The sequence below is a fragment of the Grus americana genome, chromosome 1 (genome assembly GCF_028858705.1).
Source record: "Grus americana isolate bGruAme1 chromosome 1, bGruAme1.mat, whole genome shotgun sequence".
Taxonomy (NCBI): Eukaryota; Metazoa; Chordata; class Aves; order Gruiformes; family Gruidae; genus Grus; species Grus americana.
In genome coordinates this window covers 202061937-202081039 of record NC_072852.1, presented here as the reverse complement: position 1 = coordinate 202081039, position 19103 = coordinate 202061937, and the positions used below count along the sequence as shown (strand labels likewise).

At 41.1% G+C, this 19103-nt stretch overlaps 1 protein-coding gene across 2 annotated transcripts in view; it reads right to left on the bottom strand.

Annotated features, from left to right (window-relative positions):
- Positions 1-15170: 15170 nt before the first annotated feature.
- Positions 15171-19103, bottom strand: part of CWF19L2 (CWF19 like cell cycle control factor 2) — a 79126-nt gene continuing 75193 nt past the window's right edge. For both annotated transcript variants that reach the window (XM_054828901.1, XM_054828908.1), the window contains 2 exons: positions 16619-16720; positions 15171-15732 (listed from right to left, as the gene is read on the bottom strand). In XM_054828901.1, coding sequence (XP_054684876.1) covers positions 15592-15732; positions 16619-16720 — 243 coding nt within the window. In that variant the 3' untranslated portion in view covers positions 15171-15591. The remainder of the gene's footprint in view (positions 15733-16618; positions 16721-19103) is intronic.

The window sequence follows — 19103 nt, the reverse complement described above, 5'->3', positions numbered from 1 at the left end:
CTTTTCCTTATCTAGAGCAACTTCCCAGCAAATTGCGAGGTTCCCAATTCCAATGCACTTATCATCTGTCCCACCTTACCCTGTACCGCCAGGGCATGGTTTTTGTGTAAAGGAACTTTGACGCACTTAAGTCAGTTTTTCATACATTCTAAAAGATCCAAAATGCAGATGGATTTTGCTGTGCAAGAAGCATGGAACACCAAGTCAGCTTACCGAGCACATTTCTTATGGATAAACTCGGTTATAAAAAACAACACCTGTTTACTATTTCACTTACCTCAAACAGTGCTAGGCCTGCTTAAACCTCTTAGGACCACTAAGACCAAGCCTTTCTTGTAGTGGGGATTAAGGACCATTAGTACACTATTCGTACACCAACAGAATGATGTCAAGAAGATACAAGCACCTGGAATGCTGCACATTAGGTTGATGCAATTTTCACTGACTTCAAAATACCTCAAAAATACAAGTTTTTTAATGGGAGTGAGCCAAAGACCACAAAATGGCCGCAGAGCAGCCATTACAGACTCATATGCCTCCAGCATTTTTTTCATGCAAAGTGAGTAATATATTTTAAATCAACCACAACAGCTACAAGAACCTGAATCATTCCTTTGCACAGAAGGAATGAATTACATTATAGATCAAAATGCGCAGGGGCTTCTTAATGTAAAAACGTAATAGCTAGATTAGCGCAAGTCCTTGTTAAATGATGCTGTTCTGAACAGCACAGGAAAAGCAAGTTGAGAGCTAGTATTGTCTATGGACTTGGTGGGAAATCTTTATGGAGAGGCTGCAGCCTATGTGTCGGGCAACCCAAACTGTCTTGGTCAAAAGGCTGGCAGAAAAGAGACATCTCCAGCTCCTTGGATTGAAGGTGCAGGAAGTCAGTTATTTCTTTCTGCAGTCTGTACTTAGGTGTGTAAAGAAACTCCTCTTAGTACAGTTTCATAAAGAATGATTTCCAAATCGAGATTTAAAAAAAGAAAATGAGGTTTTATTTTCTTTCGGAAAATCATATTGAAAGAAGCTATAGCATATCCCGTGCCAGGGAAAGGCATCCTTTGTTGTACCTAACCACACTGTTAAAAGCACTAATTAATGGAGAAAAAATATTTCAGAAGTACTATGATCTCTAGGGCTAGATTAATTAGGATAACACTTTAATTATGCAATGGTAAGACATGCCAGCTTTGGAAACAAAATCATCAAAAGTAGTTGTTTGCAAGCTCAGCAGCTACCCCAAACACATTTCCTTCTGGTTGTACTAAGGCAGCAAGCAGACTTCATGCAATTGCAATTTTTCTCTGCAAGGCCTAAAGCCACCTCAGTTAGGCAGATTAATTCCCAAACCCAGAAACATACCCTGAAGAAGAGAGAAGACTCTGCAGAAGAATAATTTGCATCCCTTCCCCATTAGAAGAGATGACGCAGACCGCTTCAAAACTCTTTTCAGTCTCTCCTAATCTTTGTGAAAGATGGGTGAAACTAAGAGAGAAAACATTCACTCTCAATCTCTCCCCTCAATTGCTCTTCCAACTTTCCCTTTTCCTTCTTATTTTCAAACACCATTTTTGTGCTTTCTCTGAGCAGCCTCAGCAAGCTCACCCAGCACATTTTCAGGGTTGCCATTGCTGCTCCATCGTCCCCTCTGATCAACTTTCCCAGCACTCCTAGAGCAGCTTCACCTTTTGTGCCATGCCTGTCTTCTGGGATTAGCGTCTCCTCTGGGTAGCTTCTCCAAACACAGAAGCAATATCTCCACAAAAAGTATTAATCATGGCTCTGCCACAGGTAGGAACACACATTAGGCTGCAACTAGAAGTAGTCAGAAAAACAAGGTTAATTTATTAGCCAGTTTCAGCTAAAGACTGGACATCACTCAACTGAATAATTACAACAATTCCTTCTGGCTTCCAAATTACACAGACTAAAAGAGCATTATTTTCAAGAGGCTGTGTTCAGCAGCACTGTGGGAAGCACATGATGATGGAATTCATACCTGGAAGTGGCCTTCTGCTTTATGTGATTCTGGCTCTACCACAACATACATCACCTAGTTCTGCCTTAAACCTTGGGGGTTTATTGCTGCTTCTGCTTGGCATGTGAAGCAATTTGCCCTGAATTCTCCACCCATTTTCTCCTCACCTATGAGTCAGTAGGTGCTGGAGCTGTGGATGCCAGAGGCTTCCATCACTGGAAACCCCAAACGTACTTCTTGCCCTCAGCCTAATCCCATACTTGGATCCAAACATGCCATGGAGCAGAGCCATTATGAAAGTGATGCCAGTGAGATCTGTTGTCATAAAATTGAGACCCCCACACAGAAGCTTTGTAATTAAGGAATAAACAAAGGCAAAGAGTCATTATGTTTGCTGGTGTGGGAGTTTTAGGAAAGGATGTTTTCTGTAACTCATGGAAATAACACATGACCTTTGACATGACCTTTTTTTTTTCCTTTTATTGTTAGCAGATGTCATTGCAGTCAAGGCAAGCAGGATACCATATGGCCACTGTTTTAAGAGTGTCATTTAATTAAGTCCATGCCTTTGATACCATATACTTAGAGCCTTTGGGAATGCCAGTCAACTACAAAGTAGTCTTCAAATATCTGAGATGCTTGCAGGTTCGGACAGTAGTGGGGCTGAGAGCCTGACAGACAGACACACACACACACACAGAGGACACTGACACGGGCTGACACACAGACTGCCAGCCAGCACAGCCTTTGCCAGAACCCCCACAAACACCAACAGTGCACACATACAGGCACCGACTGCTCAGTCCCATCCCTCCTCTCCAGCTGGTCAGGATTGAAGCCTGCTAGTGAGAACATACATGCCTTTACTCTCCAGGTTCACAAGCACATCCATATCCACAGATCCTTCAGATGTCAGCACAGACCCTGAGTCCACCAAACATCCATGTCTGAACCTGCCCCCCCCTACCCCGTATACGGGTCTCTTCCTACCCACTGGCTCACCCAGCCTGATGCTCACTAGTGAAATGGATGTAAATACTCACACACTCATCTCTCAGGCACCCCACACCCACAGATCCCTCAAATATCAGCACAGGTTCTCAGTCCACCGAACATCCATGCCCAGACCCCAGGACCTTTACCCAGCACACCATCTCAAGTCTTTCCAGAGGCAGATGTCCTCCAGCTAGTCCAGTTCAAAGTTTGCTGGCAAACATATGCACATATGCACGCAGGATTGAAGTCACCGGGGAAATATCAACACACCCAGTTTATTCCATATGCACCTTGCATACAAGCCGGTCTCTCCAGCTGCTGACAGCTAGACTCCCAGGCACTGGGACCCACAGCCCCTTCTCCGGCTGCTGGCACTTAGACCTTGCAGCACTCACACACAGCATAGCAAGATTAGAAAGAAAGAGTGGTTCAGGAAAGGATTTAGTAAGAAGATAGGACAGATGTGGTGGTGAGGCACAGGGCTCAGTCAGACAAGCATGCTGACCGGCAGTGGCTTACACCCAACCAGCCCTTTTATCCCTCTTTCCCTCTGTTTCTTCATGCTTGTTTCTCACCCATCTGCCCTGATCCTTCCCCTTCCCCTAAACTTCCTGTAATAAATTTTACATAATCCCACAAACCCTTTCTGATATCCATAATAAGCTTTGTAAAAGCCCACAAGCACCCTCAAATATCTAACAACACTCAAAATAATCAAGTTTTTCCTCTTTATCACTGACAAAGCTGAGGCTGAAGTCTTCAAGGCTGTGCCTGAGTAGTTCCTTTACTGGCCCATGGATAAGCAACCAAAGAGTTTTGGTCTTCACTGGATTGGATTGGCTTGGATCCCAACAGCTGTCTCTGTCTCACCAAAGGAGGGACCAGAGCTTCTAAGCATAAAGCTTTTGGTTCAGGTACTTGAAAGGTGTTATGTAAATGCCAATACTTCTCATGCTCAAATCTGAAAGAATTGAACACACAAAACAATCATTGAATACAACAAGTACCCATAATCATAGCTGTAGCATAACAAGAAAAGTTAGCTTTTTGTACCTCAGTTTCCCATCTCTAAATAATAGGCTAATAGTCCTTCCTTTCTCACAGATGATGATGTATTTGGGACAGAAACTGCTCCTGTTTGGTATATTCACAGCATTTCTTCTCTGATCCTTTTGGAGACCTGAGTAGTAATAAAATAATGTATTTTTTCTCTGCTGTTAGAAATCACTTTTGCTTCATCAAAGAAATAACTATTAGACAATAAAATTATCATACCAACAGAAAAATGAATTTGTAGTCTGAAAGCTATATAATCAGGAATGAGCAAACTAAGACGGAAACATCACTGCATATCGCTTCTGAAGTCCTGAGCAGTTCCACCAGAATAAAGTTCTTCACAAAACAAAACCAAAACAACAAAATCTAAGGATACATAAACATTCCTCTGCTATAATTGCAATTGCAGTGGCAGTCAAGATTCATATAGCAGCCATACAATCTTCTCAGACTTAAAGAAATATCTCAGCTACTTCTTGTTTGGGGAACTTTGGAGGACAGGTGCCACATGCTGGGCTGTTCAGTCTGGAGCCAGGGGCTCTTCTCACTCCTTTGAACAATGGTTAAAAAGAAAAGACACTTTTTTGCAAATTAGGCAGTCATGAACTCACAGCCAAACTCCTGGCCTCTACAGCTGTATGTTATTTTTTAAAAATCTTCTATTTCCTGCTGTATTTTTACATAGTATTAAACTGCTGCAACGGGTACACTAAAAACATCTTTCTGGAAGTGTTTATTTTTGTTTGGGTTCTTGCAGTACATCCAGAAATAAAAGCCACAAGGAACACTAGATCCTCCAAAGATACATATCCTGTCTGAAAGAATGTGTCCACTGTCAGCATCAGAGTCCAGAGCTCCATGCCAGCATGGTTGTGCTCAGCACAAGTACAGAGCCTGGAGCTGGTATCTGACAACTTGACTGAAAATGCTGTATTACCTACAACTGCGTAAAGCAAGAGGTTTCACCTGTTCGGAGGCCTGTACCAGGGACAGCAACAAAAGTCCACCTGAAGTCATTAAATAAAATGGAGGGCTTAATCAGTCAGACAAAGAGGCTACTGATGTAACCTAGGGAATACGTAGCATCATTTGTGCAAGAAGCACATGAGAACTGGAGCTCAGCAGAACATAACTGACATGTTAAAATTTGGCCTAATTTGGGGAAAAAGAAAAAAAAAGCACAAAAAGGTATCATGCTCTTCCCATGTTCTTTTCATTAAAGGCAGGGGGACAAGGAGAAGAGGGATGTGACTGCTTCTGTCCAGTCTACATCCTTCATTTTTTTCTATCACCTCTGGTACATCATCATCTTGGTTTTATGTGAAACACAGCAGAAGTACGCGCCAGTAGCATCACGTGTTACTACGCATAGTGCCTCATCCCATCCTGAGCAAAATGGTCTTTTGAAGCTTTACAAATCATATATCCTAAACCTAACAACAACATGACATTTAATAGCATTGTAGCAATGTTATCTACCTGCACTTGTGCAAAGTCTCTCTAAATTGGAGAGACATGGATTTGACGGATGGACCACTCCGTGGATAAGGAACTGCCTGGATGGTCACACTAAAAAGAGTTGTGGTCAATGGCTCAATGTCCAAGTAGAGAACAGTGATGAGTGGCGCTCCTCAGGGGTCAGTACTGGGACCGGCACTGTTCAACATCTTTGTCAGCAACATGGACAATGGGATCGAGTGCACCCTCAGCGAGTTTGCCGACGACACCAAGCTGTGTGGTGTGGTTGACATGCTGGAGGGAAGGGATGCCATCCAGAGGGACCTTGACAGGCTGGAGAGGTGGGCCCATGCAAACATCATGAAGTTCAACGAGGCCAAGTGCAAGGTCCTGCACGTGGGTCAGTGCAATCCCAAGCACAACTATAGGCTGTGCTAGGAATGGATTGAGAGCAACCCTGCAGAGAAGGACTTGGGGGTGTTGGTGGACGAGAAGTTCAGCATGAGCTGGCAGCGTGCGCTTGCAGCCCAGAAAGCCAACCATGTCCTGGGCTGCATCAAAAGCAGTGTGACCAGCAGGTCGAGGGAGGTGATCCTGCCCCCCTACTCCGCTCTTGTGAGACCCCACCTGGAGTACTGCGTCCAGCTCTGGGGGCCCCAGTACAGGAGAGACATGGAGCTGTTGGAGAGAGTCCAGAAGAAGGCCACGAAGCAGATCAGAGGGCTGGAGCACCTCTCCTATGAGGACAGGCTGAGAGAGTTGGGCTTGTTCAGCCTGGAGAAGAGAAGGCTCCGGGGAGACCTTACGGCAGCCTTCCAGTACCTGAAGGGGCCTGCAGGAAAGCTGGAGCGACCCATCTGGATCCTAGTGCTATATGAGACTAAAGAGATGGATTGAATAGTGGAATGAACCAATGTTTTCAGGGTTTCATTATCCTTATAGGTTGCTTATGGAATTGTCACAAACAAGTTAAAGAATCATTAAAACTCCACACATATATCTACTGCTTTCTTTTCAAAGAAAAAAACAGTCTCTAGAAATTTTCAAAATCTTTTTTTGTTTGTTTGGGGTTTTTTGCCCCTTTTTTTTTTTTTTTTACCCTTGTATATCATCCTTAGATGTTTACTTGCTTTCTTTTCAGTTCCAAGGTATGGGTTAGAAGAGTGTACGTCCCTGGGTTCTCTTTAGCCTGTTTTTCTTCTGCAAGTTGTCTGGGATGTTGCCCAATGCCTTTGACTTCTGAAATATAGCCACTAGTTAATGTGAAAACTTGCCCTCAGTTTTTAGGGGCTGGGCTCAGATCCTGTGCCTTCAGAAAGAGGAGCCCTCTGTTCTCCTCGCAGTCCCCATCTATCATTAGAACATTAAACTATATTAATAAACATTAAACATTCAATATGTGAAACATACGAAACTTTCCCATCTTTAATAAGACACAATTTGACTAATATCTTCGAACAATAAAATTCAATGCTATTCTGACAGCTGCTGCAAGACTCGCAGTAGAAAAGTTATATTCTATAGGATATAATTCCTATATAGGAGAAAAAAATCATGATGATAGCTTTCTGTATAGAAATACAGGCTATGATCCAGCCTTCAAGATTCGAGTTTCTACAAAGCAGGTGTCTACCTGTGAGGCAGGTGTCTATGTGTGTCTACGTGTGGCTTCTCAGAGGAAGAAAGGTAAATTGTTCAACGTAAAAATTGGACTCCAGAGAGATATAAGGGATCTTGGTTGAAATGCATCTACAATCCACCATTGCATATTGGGTTCTTTTCCAGAGGATGCTGATGGACATTTGAAAGAAGTTTCTTTCCACATATGGACAGTGCATGTACAGTTTCAAGCAATGCTGTGATTTAGGTGGGAACATAGACAACTACTGAGGTATTCAGACCTTAACTACCTCTCATTGGTGCCTGCCTCGGAAAGAATACAAAAATTGTTTCAGTACTGAAGCAATTTCTCCTCTCAGAGGGTTTGTCCCAACAGAAGGAAGATCTTTAAAGATGCAGACACAGAACTGTAGCTCTTTTTTTTTTAAATTCCCAAGGGCTATTTCTCTGCGATACTACAAAGCTTGTCAAGGTGACAAGAAAGTACTGTAGGACGCCTGTCTGCCTACGGTAGCTATTAAGCATAAACTGTCACAGGTTAGATTTATTTATTTATTTCCCAGCAGTGGTAGAGCACTGTGGAAGGAAAGAGAAAAAATTCATAAAAACACAGAGTTATTTGAATATATTCTTTTCAAAACAGATGTGGAATACTTGATTATAGGGAAAGGCGGCACAGATGACTTTCAGGATCTGAACATTTTGCTGCTTGTAGCAGTGTGTTTTACCTGCTTCAGGGAATTCGAACTAAAAAAGGAGCCTCGTGGCCACAAGAGGGTGCAAAATTACCCAGCACAAAGAGCAGGGTTTGTGCACTTCAAAACAACCCTTCTGCTACACAAATCACCCAGAGGATAGCGAAAATTACGCTCTTTTTCTTGGGCAGTAAAGCTCCATCTGAAAGAACTTTTTCACAGATTAATTTCATTTGGACTGCATAATGACAGCAGAGATACTGCAAGCTTTGCTCAGAGGGAAAGGTAACCTTTTAAGGAAGGGTGAAGATACCCATGGAGAGAACATAAAAAAGATTATTCTTTTTGAAAGTTTGCTTAATTTCTTTTTTGTTTTAAAAAAGGTCCTCGACAAAAGGAACAAAGCTGTGGGCCATAGGTCTAGGCAATTTTACCCATACTGTAACATTATACTATACTTGAAAGTCTCTGTAAATATTTATTAGTCTGCAGCAATAGTATTTTCACATCTCCAAATACTCCAACCATCCAGCTAGTTTCTTGCTGATTTTTCAGAGACTGGCATGTATGCAAGTTATGGAACATTTTGTTCTACCTCTTCTTTCCTTATTCCTGGCTTGACTATTTTCTCCTTTGAAAACTTGTGTTTAGCCTCTGGTCAAAATTAATCTTTTAGAAAGTTAGAAGCCAAAATGACCTGCACCTACCATTTGCACCATCAGTTATTTGCTGTTCTTCCTATTCAGCACTGATGCCATAACTTCATTGCCTTCCTCTTAATGTAGGTGCAAAAGCTTCTCTCCTGGTCTTTTATGACCCTACAAGACACTAGATCCACTTCGCATCTTAGCCCTTCTGATTTTACCCCTACGCATTCCTGCTATATCCTTACATAGATCTCTAATAATTTTCCTTTCCATAATTTAGAAGTGGATTATCATCCCTCCCATCAAACGTTGCCCTGTGCTGACCACATCTAAGCCAGAGGGACTGCACAGTGTTATGTGGCAACTCCCATGAGCTCTAATCTTTCTGTGGGTCATTCCTCATTAGCAAAATGGGAGTGAAAAGAAATCTGCTCTGAGGTTTTTTGGCTAGAGCTTGAACTCTTTATGACACGGGTGGCCTAGTTATGTGACTGGGCACTAGCCAGCACAACAGCCGATTTGGTCTGCAGCATGCTGATAGCAATACAATAGTCATAAATTCTACATCATAATGTATTTGTTGTATTTGAGAAACGGTTTCAAAATGCCAATGCTAATACTATTCCTTTCCCATTATAATGAGTAGAAAATCACATCGGGGCCTATGACTATTTTTCTGTTAACAGTTCTCACTCTTCACTAGAGGCTGCAGATACCCAACTTGTCTAAGCAACCAAATATTCAGAAGTTTAAACATTATGGATATTTGCTAACTTCAAGACCAGCTTATTCAAATCTAAAAGGTTCTTTCCCATTTCCAAACTCTGTCTACGCATCTTTGGATTCCCCATTTTAAGTAATAACCCATCAGGAAGATGTCCTTCATGAGGATCAACCCCCTCTTTATGACTACTTGTCACATTGGCCATTCATGGCTGCTAGAGAGAAATACAGTCAACTTCTGGCCAATACAAGCAATAAGTTGGGAGTAGGTCTTCAAATATAGAGACACCAGGGATCTTCACCCCAGCATGGCAGTAGGAAGGATTTTGCCCAGAAGCATGACTGCTCATTACCACAAAAGAGATCTCTCCAGCTTCAAAGGGCTGGAGGGAGAATAAATCCCACCAGTGACTATCAGTGGGGACTATGAATCAGTGGGAGAGTCAGACCTTGATATCTCCAAACAAAATAAAACTCTGAATTAATTAATTTCTTTAATCAAAGAATTGAAAGGAATTGAAATTTTCTGCCAGGCATGCTGTCAAACTGACAAAGTGACTCAGCAAGCAAAATAATTGGTCTGTAACGTGATTATATTTGGGGATTCAGGTTGGGGTTTAGACATGCTGTTAAAGACTAAACTGAAATAACAGATTTAACACAAAGTTGTCAGGCCTGCAGTTGTAAAAGGTCCTGCTGTCTGTCATTAAACAAGTGGGAACTCAGCACAAAAAATAATTGGCTGCTGTGTCACCACACTAGGGCTTCGTTAGTAAATATCCTTAATAAGCTGACCCAGATGTGGAACATGCCCCCTGACAAGGTGAGGGTGATCACATTTAGATTATTCCCCAAGACCTGTCCTCTTGCATAATGCTTTTTCTTTAGAACAGGGAGCGATCAATAACCACACACTCCCTCTCCAATAAACAGACCCTGTCCCCAAGACCCCTCCTATTAGGAAAGGCAACAGCACAGGTCTCCGAGGCCTGCCCAGCATCAGGCGGTGCCCGTCTACTCAACTAAGAGGAATTCACATACAGAGATGCTAAGCATGATGCCATGCGGGAGAAGCGTTCTTGCTGGCACCCTCAAATTAGCAAACGTACCGCAGGCAACGTCTTACAGGAAAAAAGTGATGCAATGAAAACTGCATAGCCAGAAATCTTCTGTGAGTCTAAAACACGTTAACCAGAAGTTGAACAAAGATAACTGTGTTACTTAAGTAATGCGCATAGGCTAATTTAACAACGTGCTTAAGGCCAGGTTGGATGGGGCTTTGGGGAACCTGGTCTAGTGGAGGGTGTCCCTGCCCATGGTGGGGGGGTTGGAACTAGATGGGCTTTGAGGTCCCTTCCAACCCAAACCATTCTATGATTCTAAGAAAATGAAACATCAGAATTGTATTGCCCTAAATAATGCAGCCATATAAGCAAAACACCACAGGACTGGTAGCAACAGAATTGAGGAATCACCTGACTATAAAAGCAAAGGAAATTATATTAGCAGCAGAGGAACAAAGATTTAACAAAAACATTTATTAAGAAAAGTTGTATTGTTATTAGCAAAATACTTGTTAATAGAATGGTCTTTCGTGTTGGGGGCCTTGAGCTAGAGTTTTCCATTTAAAAGGAATTCATTGCTGGATGTGTAAGGTTGCTGACTATTTTTCCAAAGTAATCATGCTGAATTTGACCTCCTCCGTTGTAAAACTGATTCCTGGATTATTTCTTCACTTTCCTGTGAAACACCACAGCAAGGCTACAGGAAGAGATGGGATGTTCTGTGCCTATAAGTGACACTAAAAAGCCTTACAGATGCTTTTTTTGCCCCCACATTCATGGCTAGCTATTGCCTGACTTCTTGCTTCTTTCTATCATGAGTCATGTTCTACTCCTGAGCTGCATCAGTTCCCACTAGTAAAAAAACAAATAAAAAACTGATGCCATTTTTATCTTCTCTTGATTTTTTCCTGTAAAGCTGTAATTGTTATAGCTTTTTCTGGATCTCTGCTAATCATTTTTTGTTTAGGCTTATAAATCTGTGTAAGTGGCTTATAATATGGACAGTGGAGACTGATACTTGTGGATTACATATGAGTTCCCCTGGAACTGGTGACAAAAATATTCCTTTCCTAATCCTACACTCCTGTGAATAACAACTGAACTGTCAAGTAAACAAATTGTGCTAATTCCCTAGAAACCACAGGCCATGGGCAAGGAGGGACTCTAAGGGTGATTTAGTGCATTCCATGCCCCAAAACAGTCACCCCATCTGTGCCATTCCCCACAAATGCTCTTTAGCATGTTCTGAAAACCTCCAGATCCCAGAGCTGCGGAGCCCAGAGCAGGGTACGCTCCTCAAGCTCAGGCACTGCCACCAGTGGCTGGAGAAGACGTGTCACATACGTTCATACAGGCTAGAATAACGTACACCAAGCAAATGAAGGAAGCTGTAACTATTGTCAGCGTTACCCGTCCGGGTTACAACAGGCCGTGTATTTGCAACGTGGGTATGTTTTGCTCATCTTTCAGCATCTTGTTTCCATTCCCTCTGAGTTTTTTCAGAACAAAATAAAATAAATCTCTTTTTCAGAATCCCAAATCTCCTTGAATGCAAATGTGTCCCATGACAACTTCATTCTGTTTCTGCCTTTTGTGCTTCTCCCTGTAGAGCCCTTGCAGACTAAGGGTGCAGGTACCAGTGGGAAGGTAATGTTGTCGCTGATGTCTGGTCTCTAACACAAATAAAGCCAGCAAGAATTCTACCACCAGATGGCCAAACACGTCACAAAGTAGCCCCTTGTTCTGGTTTAGAAGAAACCCTTACCATCTTATATCTTCGCATCTCTGATATCTTAAAAATAAGTATTAATGTTTAAATCACAGCAGTTCACAGAAACCAAATATGATAAACAGGCTCGAAGATGGGTGGGAGAAGTGAGCAAACTCACTGCACAGCAAACTCGCTTCCTATGAACTCTTCTGTGAATCAGGAGCAAGAAAATGGTGAATTGGAGTCCTCACAACCCACTTGCGTGTCCTCTCTTCCCATCATTAAAAGATGATCCAGGCTTTCTAGCACTGCTGTTTTGTTAGGCAGGGACTCATTAACCTTTTTAAAGTTAATTATTTAGTACGCTAGAATCATATTACTGTTCTCATCTACCTGTATTCCTGTTTAATTTGTATAAAAATGTACTAAGGAAGACAACCACACCATTTAACTGCAAGTCTGAACTTGTTTTTCATTAGTGGAGAGGAAGACAACAAAATTATCACAGACAGCAGTTCCCACCAAGATTTGATTTGGAAGTTTTGCACAGAAGCTAAAAATAAAAGACTGTGCAGTCATAAATCATTTAAAACAGTGCTCATGGACAAGGAGCACTTCAAGGAGGATGTGATCAACTGAAGTAAATGGGATCTTGGGAGTGCACAAGGAGCTGGGATCTGGGAGGACCTTCTGGGCACTCTCAGCAACACAAACCCAAGCACCGGGTTGGGGCGGGGGATGCGCTGAGGTGTGGGGCAAATGCCCCTCATCCAAAGGGACAGCAGTTTCACACTGTCAGAGGGAGCTATGCTGGTCAAAGCCTTCAGAGATATAAAGTTAATGTTTGTAAAGAGCTGTGAAGATAAAAGTCCTGAAGTTAAAGATTTCCTTGGAGGGCTTCACTCTTTTTTTCAGTTTTAAACAAAGTTTTTAAAAGGTTTTGTATCTGGTAGGAAATATAAATGCTATTTATCCACACATTCTTTCAGACAGCTATATACAGAGACAACTACTACTCAGACAGATATGAGGTGAATTCCGTATGATCTGTTTCTGTTCTGATACTGACCAAAATATTGGCCAGAATGCTGGAGAGGGACCGTTTACATGGGCATGTAGTAATAGGACAAGGGGTAATGGCTTTAAACTAAAAGAGGGTAGATTTAGATTAGATATTAGGAAGAAATTGTTTACTGTGAGGGTGGTGAGGCACTGGAACAGAGAAGTTGTGGATGCCCTCTCCCTGGCAGTGTTCAAGGCCAGGTTGGATGGGGTTTTGGGCAACCTGGTCTAGTGGAGGGTGTCCCTGCCCATGGTAGGGGGGTTGGAACTACATGGTCTTTAAGGTCCCTTCCAACCCAAACCATTCTATCATTCTATGAAGAGGAACACCTTAACCTGGAGATATGCCTGTCTGGTTTGTGATCAATTACAAGATACTGTTCTCAGTGTATGTGGTAAGCATAGTCTCCCATTCTGAAAATTTCTAATAGGGTAAGACACATTTTCCTGTATCACTAGCTTGTTACCCTTACTCCATATTTCAGAGTCCTTTCTGGTCCAAAGAGTATCAGCAGTTTTGCTGAAATCAGAATAATAATAAAATATGCACTGACTATGAGTCAGAATGAAAGACTTTTCTACCTATGAGTTAAATATCCTTTGTGAAGCACAGCACTTCCCTTGAGGAACACAAATTTTGAGCAAAAGTGATACATCATTTAGAAAAAAAAAATGCATCTCCAGCACAGCGTTGGATAAAGACTGTTCCATGGCCGTTAAGAGACAAGTCACCTCTGTCGCTTCCTGGCTGTCCTCCAGGGGGGCAGATGAGACCGGAGGCAACATACTCCTTCAGAGAAAACAATTTTTAGTCATGCTTTATGTCACCAAAGACTGCGCTTTACCTGAATTTGCTTCAGCTTTACCACATTCTAAGCAACTCATAGCAGCTACTATTTCAATGTCCGATTTGCTCTGTAACATCCCCAGTAGCCTAAGGAAGATCAAAACTGATGAGAACAGCAGAACTGGCCCTTCTATGGCCACAACATAGTGGACTTCTACCTCTACCAGACTTACGTGCAAGACAAGCAAACAAACAAAAAAAAGTACTAGGTTTTCAAGAAAGTTGCAAAAGGCCACCAAGTGACTAGAAATGAACACCTACTCAACCCTGTAATATTTAGTGACCATTTCTTAACCTGAGCAGTTCAAAATAGGTAACAGAGCTGCACAGGGCAACGGCTCTACAGGAAAAGAGCGGGAAGCATGTTGGACACTTGCATGATGCCTTAACTTTTGCTCTGCTCAGGGCCTTCCACTTGCACCCGGAGCCCTTCCCTGCAGCACTGCAGTCTTGCAAGTCTGCACCCCTTCCCTTATGCGCTGGGAGGACACTGTGGCACTGTTCTCATCCGTGCCCTTCTGTCCTTGTCCTGTTCTCCCAGTTCCACACCTTTTGCAAAGCCCAAGCCTGCTACGTCAGGTTTCCCACAGAAAATTATTTACATTGATGCAAGAATCATCCTGTTTTCCCCTCACCCTTTCCTACCTCCTATTTTGTAACTTTTACACAAAAGAAAAAACCAAAACCTAGTGAATAACACAGTAGACAGTAGTCTTTTAAACAGCAGACAGGCATTTCCCAGTGACATCCATGCACAAAGCTTAACAATCAATTAACATGCAACTCTCGCCCCTGATCAGAGTGTGCTCCAATCAGCGCTAACAGCATCACAAGTAGGAATAACCAGCAGGGAGTTTGAGCATGTCCTGACAAAGACTATATAGTTATTATCAGAAAAGTATTACAGTGGACCGTCTGCCACACTACAGAGGATGCCCTGGGGAGAAGAGTCATTTGGGGAGATCCCTGAGATGATTTTCTTTGCTAGCCATCAGAGAGTGTTTTCCCTTAAGGTTCTTCCACTCACCTCTCTTTTTTTGTTTTTTATTGTCATCAAAAGTAACTGTTACCCTTAAAGTTGTCACTTGCCACCAGCTATGGACTGTCTCATCATCCTTTGTACAACAGGTCAGCTTGAAAAATACTACTTCTTATTGAAAGAAAGTACAAAAAATTGCATTAATTAATGTGCAGAGGGCAGCAGCAGGTTCATCTATCACATCCTACGTGAATGTTTGTATTACTGTAATGACCTCAACTTAAAGAACACAGGGACTCAAAATCATAAAATTATTTTCTATACAGCTTCCTTCTGCAACAATGTATTTGTATTAATCAAAATGTTCTTAAAATGTACACCATTTTCTACAAAAAGTCACCATGATAATTAAGCACTGGCTCTACGCTAAATACAATATAAAAAAATTAGTTGCCTCAAAGATTATAAAAACTCCAAAAGCAGAAGCTACACTTTGAAGAACTCCAATAGCCAATTCTTTTGGCTCAGCTTAAAAATGAAAAACTAAAAACACTGTACACTTCTGGCTTGTCAGGCTTGCAGGTTCATGTGATCCACAGTGTCCAAACCAGAAATAGGTAATCAGCAATTAAACAACATCCTTGGTTTTAAAATATATTAGCAATACATAACACATTGCTGTTATTCTTAACATATGAAATATCCTTTAATATAATTTATGGCTTATATAGTCCTTGACTGCAGAGATGTACTCATTCTTTCTTTTTGGTAAAGTCATATGGTTTCCACCACTGTGCAAACTGCAACACCTTCTTCCTCTGATCCTCAAAGTTCTGTCTGATTCCTTTTCTCCAGAGCTGTGGTTCCAAGTCCAGCATGCCACCAATAATTTCCTTTGCAAGTGGAAGAAAGATAGATAATGATAAATGCAAAATTACCATATTATTTAACATTACTTTATATATTAAAGAAATACATATTTTCAAATCATGCAATTATTTGTCATTGTTTTCTTCAAGTGCTAGTTATTAAAACTAGAAATTCTGAAAAATAGACCAATTCAAAAATTAGAACTGTAGTTGTTAGGTGGTTGCCTCAGCAAATTTCTTTTAAGTACAGCATAGCAATGCACTGCATAAATATCCTAACATTGCAAGACTGTTAATATATTAATACATTTGTGACTAAGAGAAAAGTTCAGAAAAAAGAAAGCTGCCCACTTTGCTTTTAACTGCTTCTGAAGTAAGTTCTAGTTCTCCCCACTCACTCAATGTTTTTGCAATATTGACACTCTCAATAAATGATTGCTGTGACATAAGAAAGGAAGAATTTATTGCAGTGCTTCCTGTATATACTATACTCTCTATACCACATGGAGTAATTTAACTGCATAAGTATTTTACTAGGAGTTGTCTGTGAGTGTATCTACCCTAATTTATACAAGCAGGAGTCAGTGCACCTATATGAGAATACTATGGCCATGAAAACTCTTAAATAGATGCAAGTATTTTCCCATCTATTAGATTATATGTCAAATTTCTAGAGTTCCTATAAATTCAAAAGAAATATGGATCTAGAATCACATTCTGAGTATCAGCCAGTGAAGACACCAACTACTCCTTTGTTCAAAAAGCTAAGTTATAATGACTCACCAGGAAAAGCCAGTAAATAAATTGGGATAAATACATTAAAGTGATTGTTCTGGCAGCATCTGTTTTAATTACTTAAATTTTACAAAACAGAGTATAATTGGTAAATTGATCTTTTACATGACAATACCTTTCCGAAGTAATGAGGGAACTTGTGTTGATCTTCAATGATATGAGCAAATCCTCCTTGAAGGCCAAAGTCCACAGCAAAGTATGGTAATCCTTTAGGAACCTGTACCCGCAAAACCACATTTTTAGATGTTTAACAGACTGCAGGCATTTAGTTAACTTCCCTACAACTTAATGACTTTGAAAGTGGCTGGCTTTACAGTTGATAGTATCACATTTTATTTTAAACCTCCTCTCAGACCAAGTTACAAAATTGCTACAGAGAAACAGTAAAATAAACAGGTAAGGGGAAAGAACACCACACAACTAGACAAAAAGACACTGAAAACTGAAAAGGTGATTCCTGGGTGGCAGAACCTCCAGAGGACACCGCTACAGCACCAGGTAAGACAGGGAGGGATGAGGCAGCAGTATGCACACTGAGCAAATGCCTTCATGACTCCACCGCTCTGAATTAGATGGGATGAGTAGAAATTTTAAGACTACCACCAGCAAGTTGGATTTATTAAAGGTGTTGTGTGATTACAGGAAATATTTACCAGGAGGAAATGTTGATATTCAAGAGGAAGGGGAAACACCTCAATGGAGAATACACTACCAGAAAACCCCACTACGTGATTGGAAGTTATAATTAACTTGATGAATTGAGTAATTTAATAATTCAGTCAGCCTACAGAGGAGATGCCAGTTATCCTGCCACAAGGAAAGACCCTTCAGCCTGACAGAGAGAAAAGTGCCCCAAAAGTGGATTCATTTATTGCTACAGTATTGCAAGTAATTTCTGCAGTTTCATTGCAACAAGTTATTTTCCACTGTTAATTGTTGAGGATGTTCCTGTACAGGTAAGATTTACAAAGCCTCAAATTCATAAGTATTTCTTCTGCTACTGTCCAAATAACTGTGCAATTTTCACAGGCTATATTGCATATTTTGCTTGAAAATTCACTCTGAAAATAATTAAGATTTAATACAGAAGGGCAATGTAGCAGCATAGAAAGAAACATAAAATATTTTAAATTCACAAAAAAAAAATCATTAAATAAGGAAAAAATGGGTTGGCAGGTGACACTTTAAGGAAAATGTGAGCTTTACGTTATTTGTGTCTAGCAATGTATTGGGTCTGGCTGGGATGGAGTTCACTTTCTTCACTGCAGCCTGTATGGTGCTGTGTTTTGGACTGGTGACTAAAGCAGTGTTGATACCACACCAGTGTTTGCTTGCTGCCAGGTCAGCTCTCCCGGCTGTGTCCTCTCCCAGGCCGTTCCCCACCCCCAGATCCCTTGCTGCGGGGAGCAGAGGGGAAGCAGAGAAGACTCTGATGCTGTGCAAGGGCTGGATGTCCCAATTTCTGTAGACAATCCACCCATTAGATGATGTCTCAGCCATGTCTGACCCTCCTTTCAGGCATCATCACCTCCTAATACAACTCCACAACTTCCCAAAACTCTGCTCAGTTTCTAAACTACACTCTCGTATCTTCCTGAAGGCTACAGACATTTCTTTTACCCTAAAATAATGTTAAAATCACACAATTACTGTGTGTTACACACTGCGTAACAGTTTATACTCAGATGCATTTCATTAATTTAAGACATGTCGTGACTTAATCTGAAAACTGATTATATAATACAGTCACAAAAATGTATGGCTAAGAAGATTCTTGAAGAAATCGAATGTCCTAATATCCTACCATGTGTCAAGAAGACTATACTTCATTTATTTGTGACGGATGACGGCTTTCCCTGTTCTGAAACACCAATGAGCAGAAGATATCCAAAACGTACCTATTTTGTTTTCTGTTTACATCCACTTTAAGTTTAAAGTCTTCCCTAAGTCCTTGCTACAAATTAATTGAATTCCTTCTTGTCTGCACCCAATAGTGCCAGTGAACAACTATCTTCTTTAAAACAACCCCCTATATACAGAAAACTACCATCACATCCCATTTCAGTCTTTTCTTTCCTAGACTGCACAACCCCTAAACTAGTTTCTGTAGTTAAGTTTTCTAACCTATGTTCTCCTCTTCTATAACTGCCTTAAAATGCTGTGCTCAAAACCAGACCCATTTTACAGGTGAAGCCCCACCATAAGGTGACCCAGAACAGACTCCCATTACATTTATATGACATTCCAGCTTCCGTGGCAGAATACATTTTGTCTTTTTGCTACATTGCTGCCACTGTTGGTTTAGTTCAAGAGTCATCACAATATACAAAACCTCTCCTAGTACACAGCCACCGAACCCCTTACTCTTCCACATTTAACTTCTCCCTCTTTATCATATCAGGCTTCATTTCTCATTATTAAAAGCCATCTCCTCTTCCTCCTAAAGTAGGGTTCTTTTAGTGCAAAGGTGCTATATTTATTAAAAGACACTTTCAGAAATTAAGTATTATTAGTACATAGTAGTAAACTACTTGTGGTGAAGTCTATATACCACACATCTTTGACTTTAGTATTAAAGATGGAACCACCTTTGGACCTAA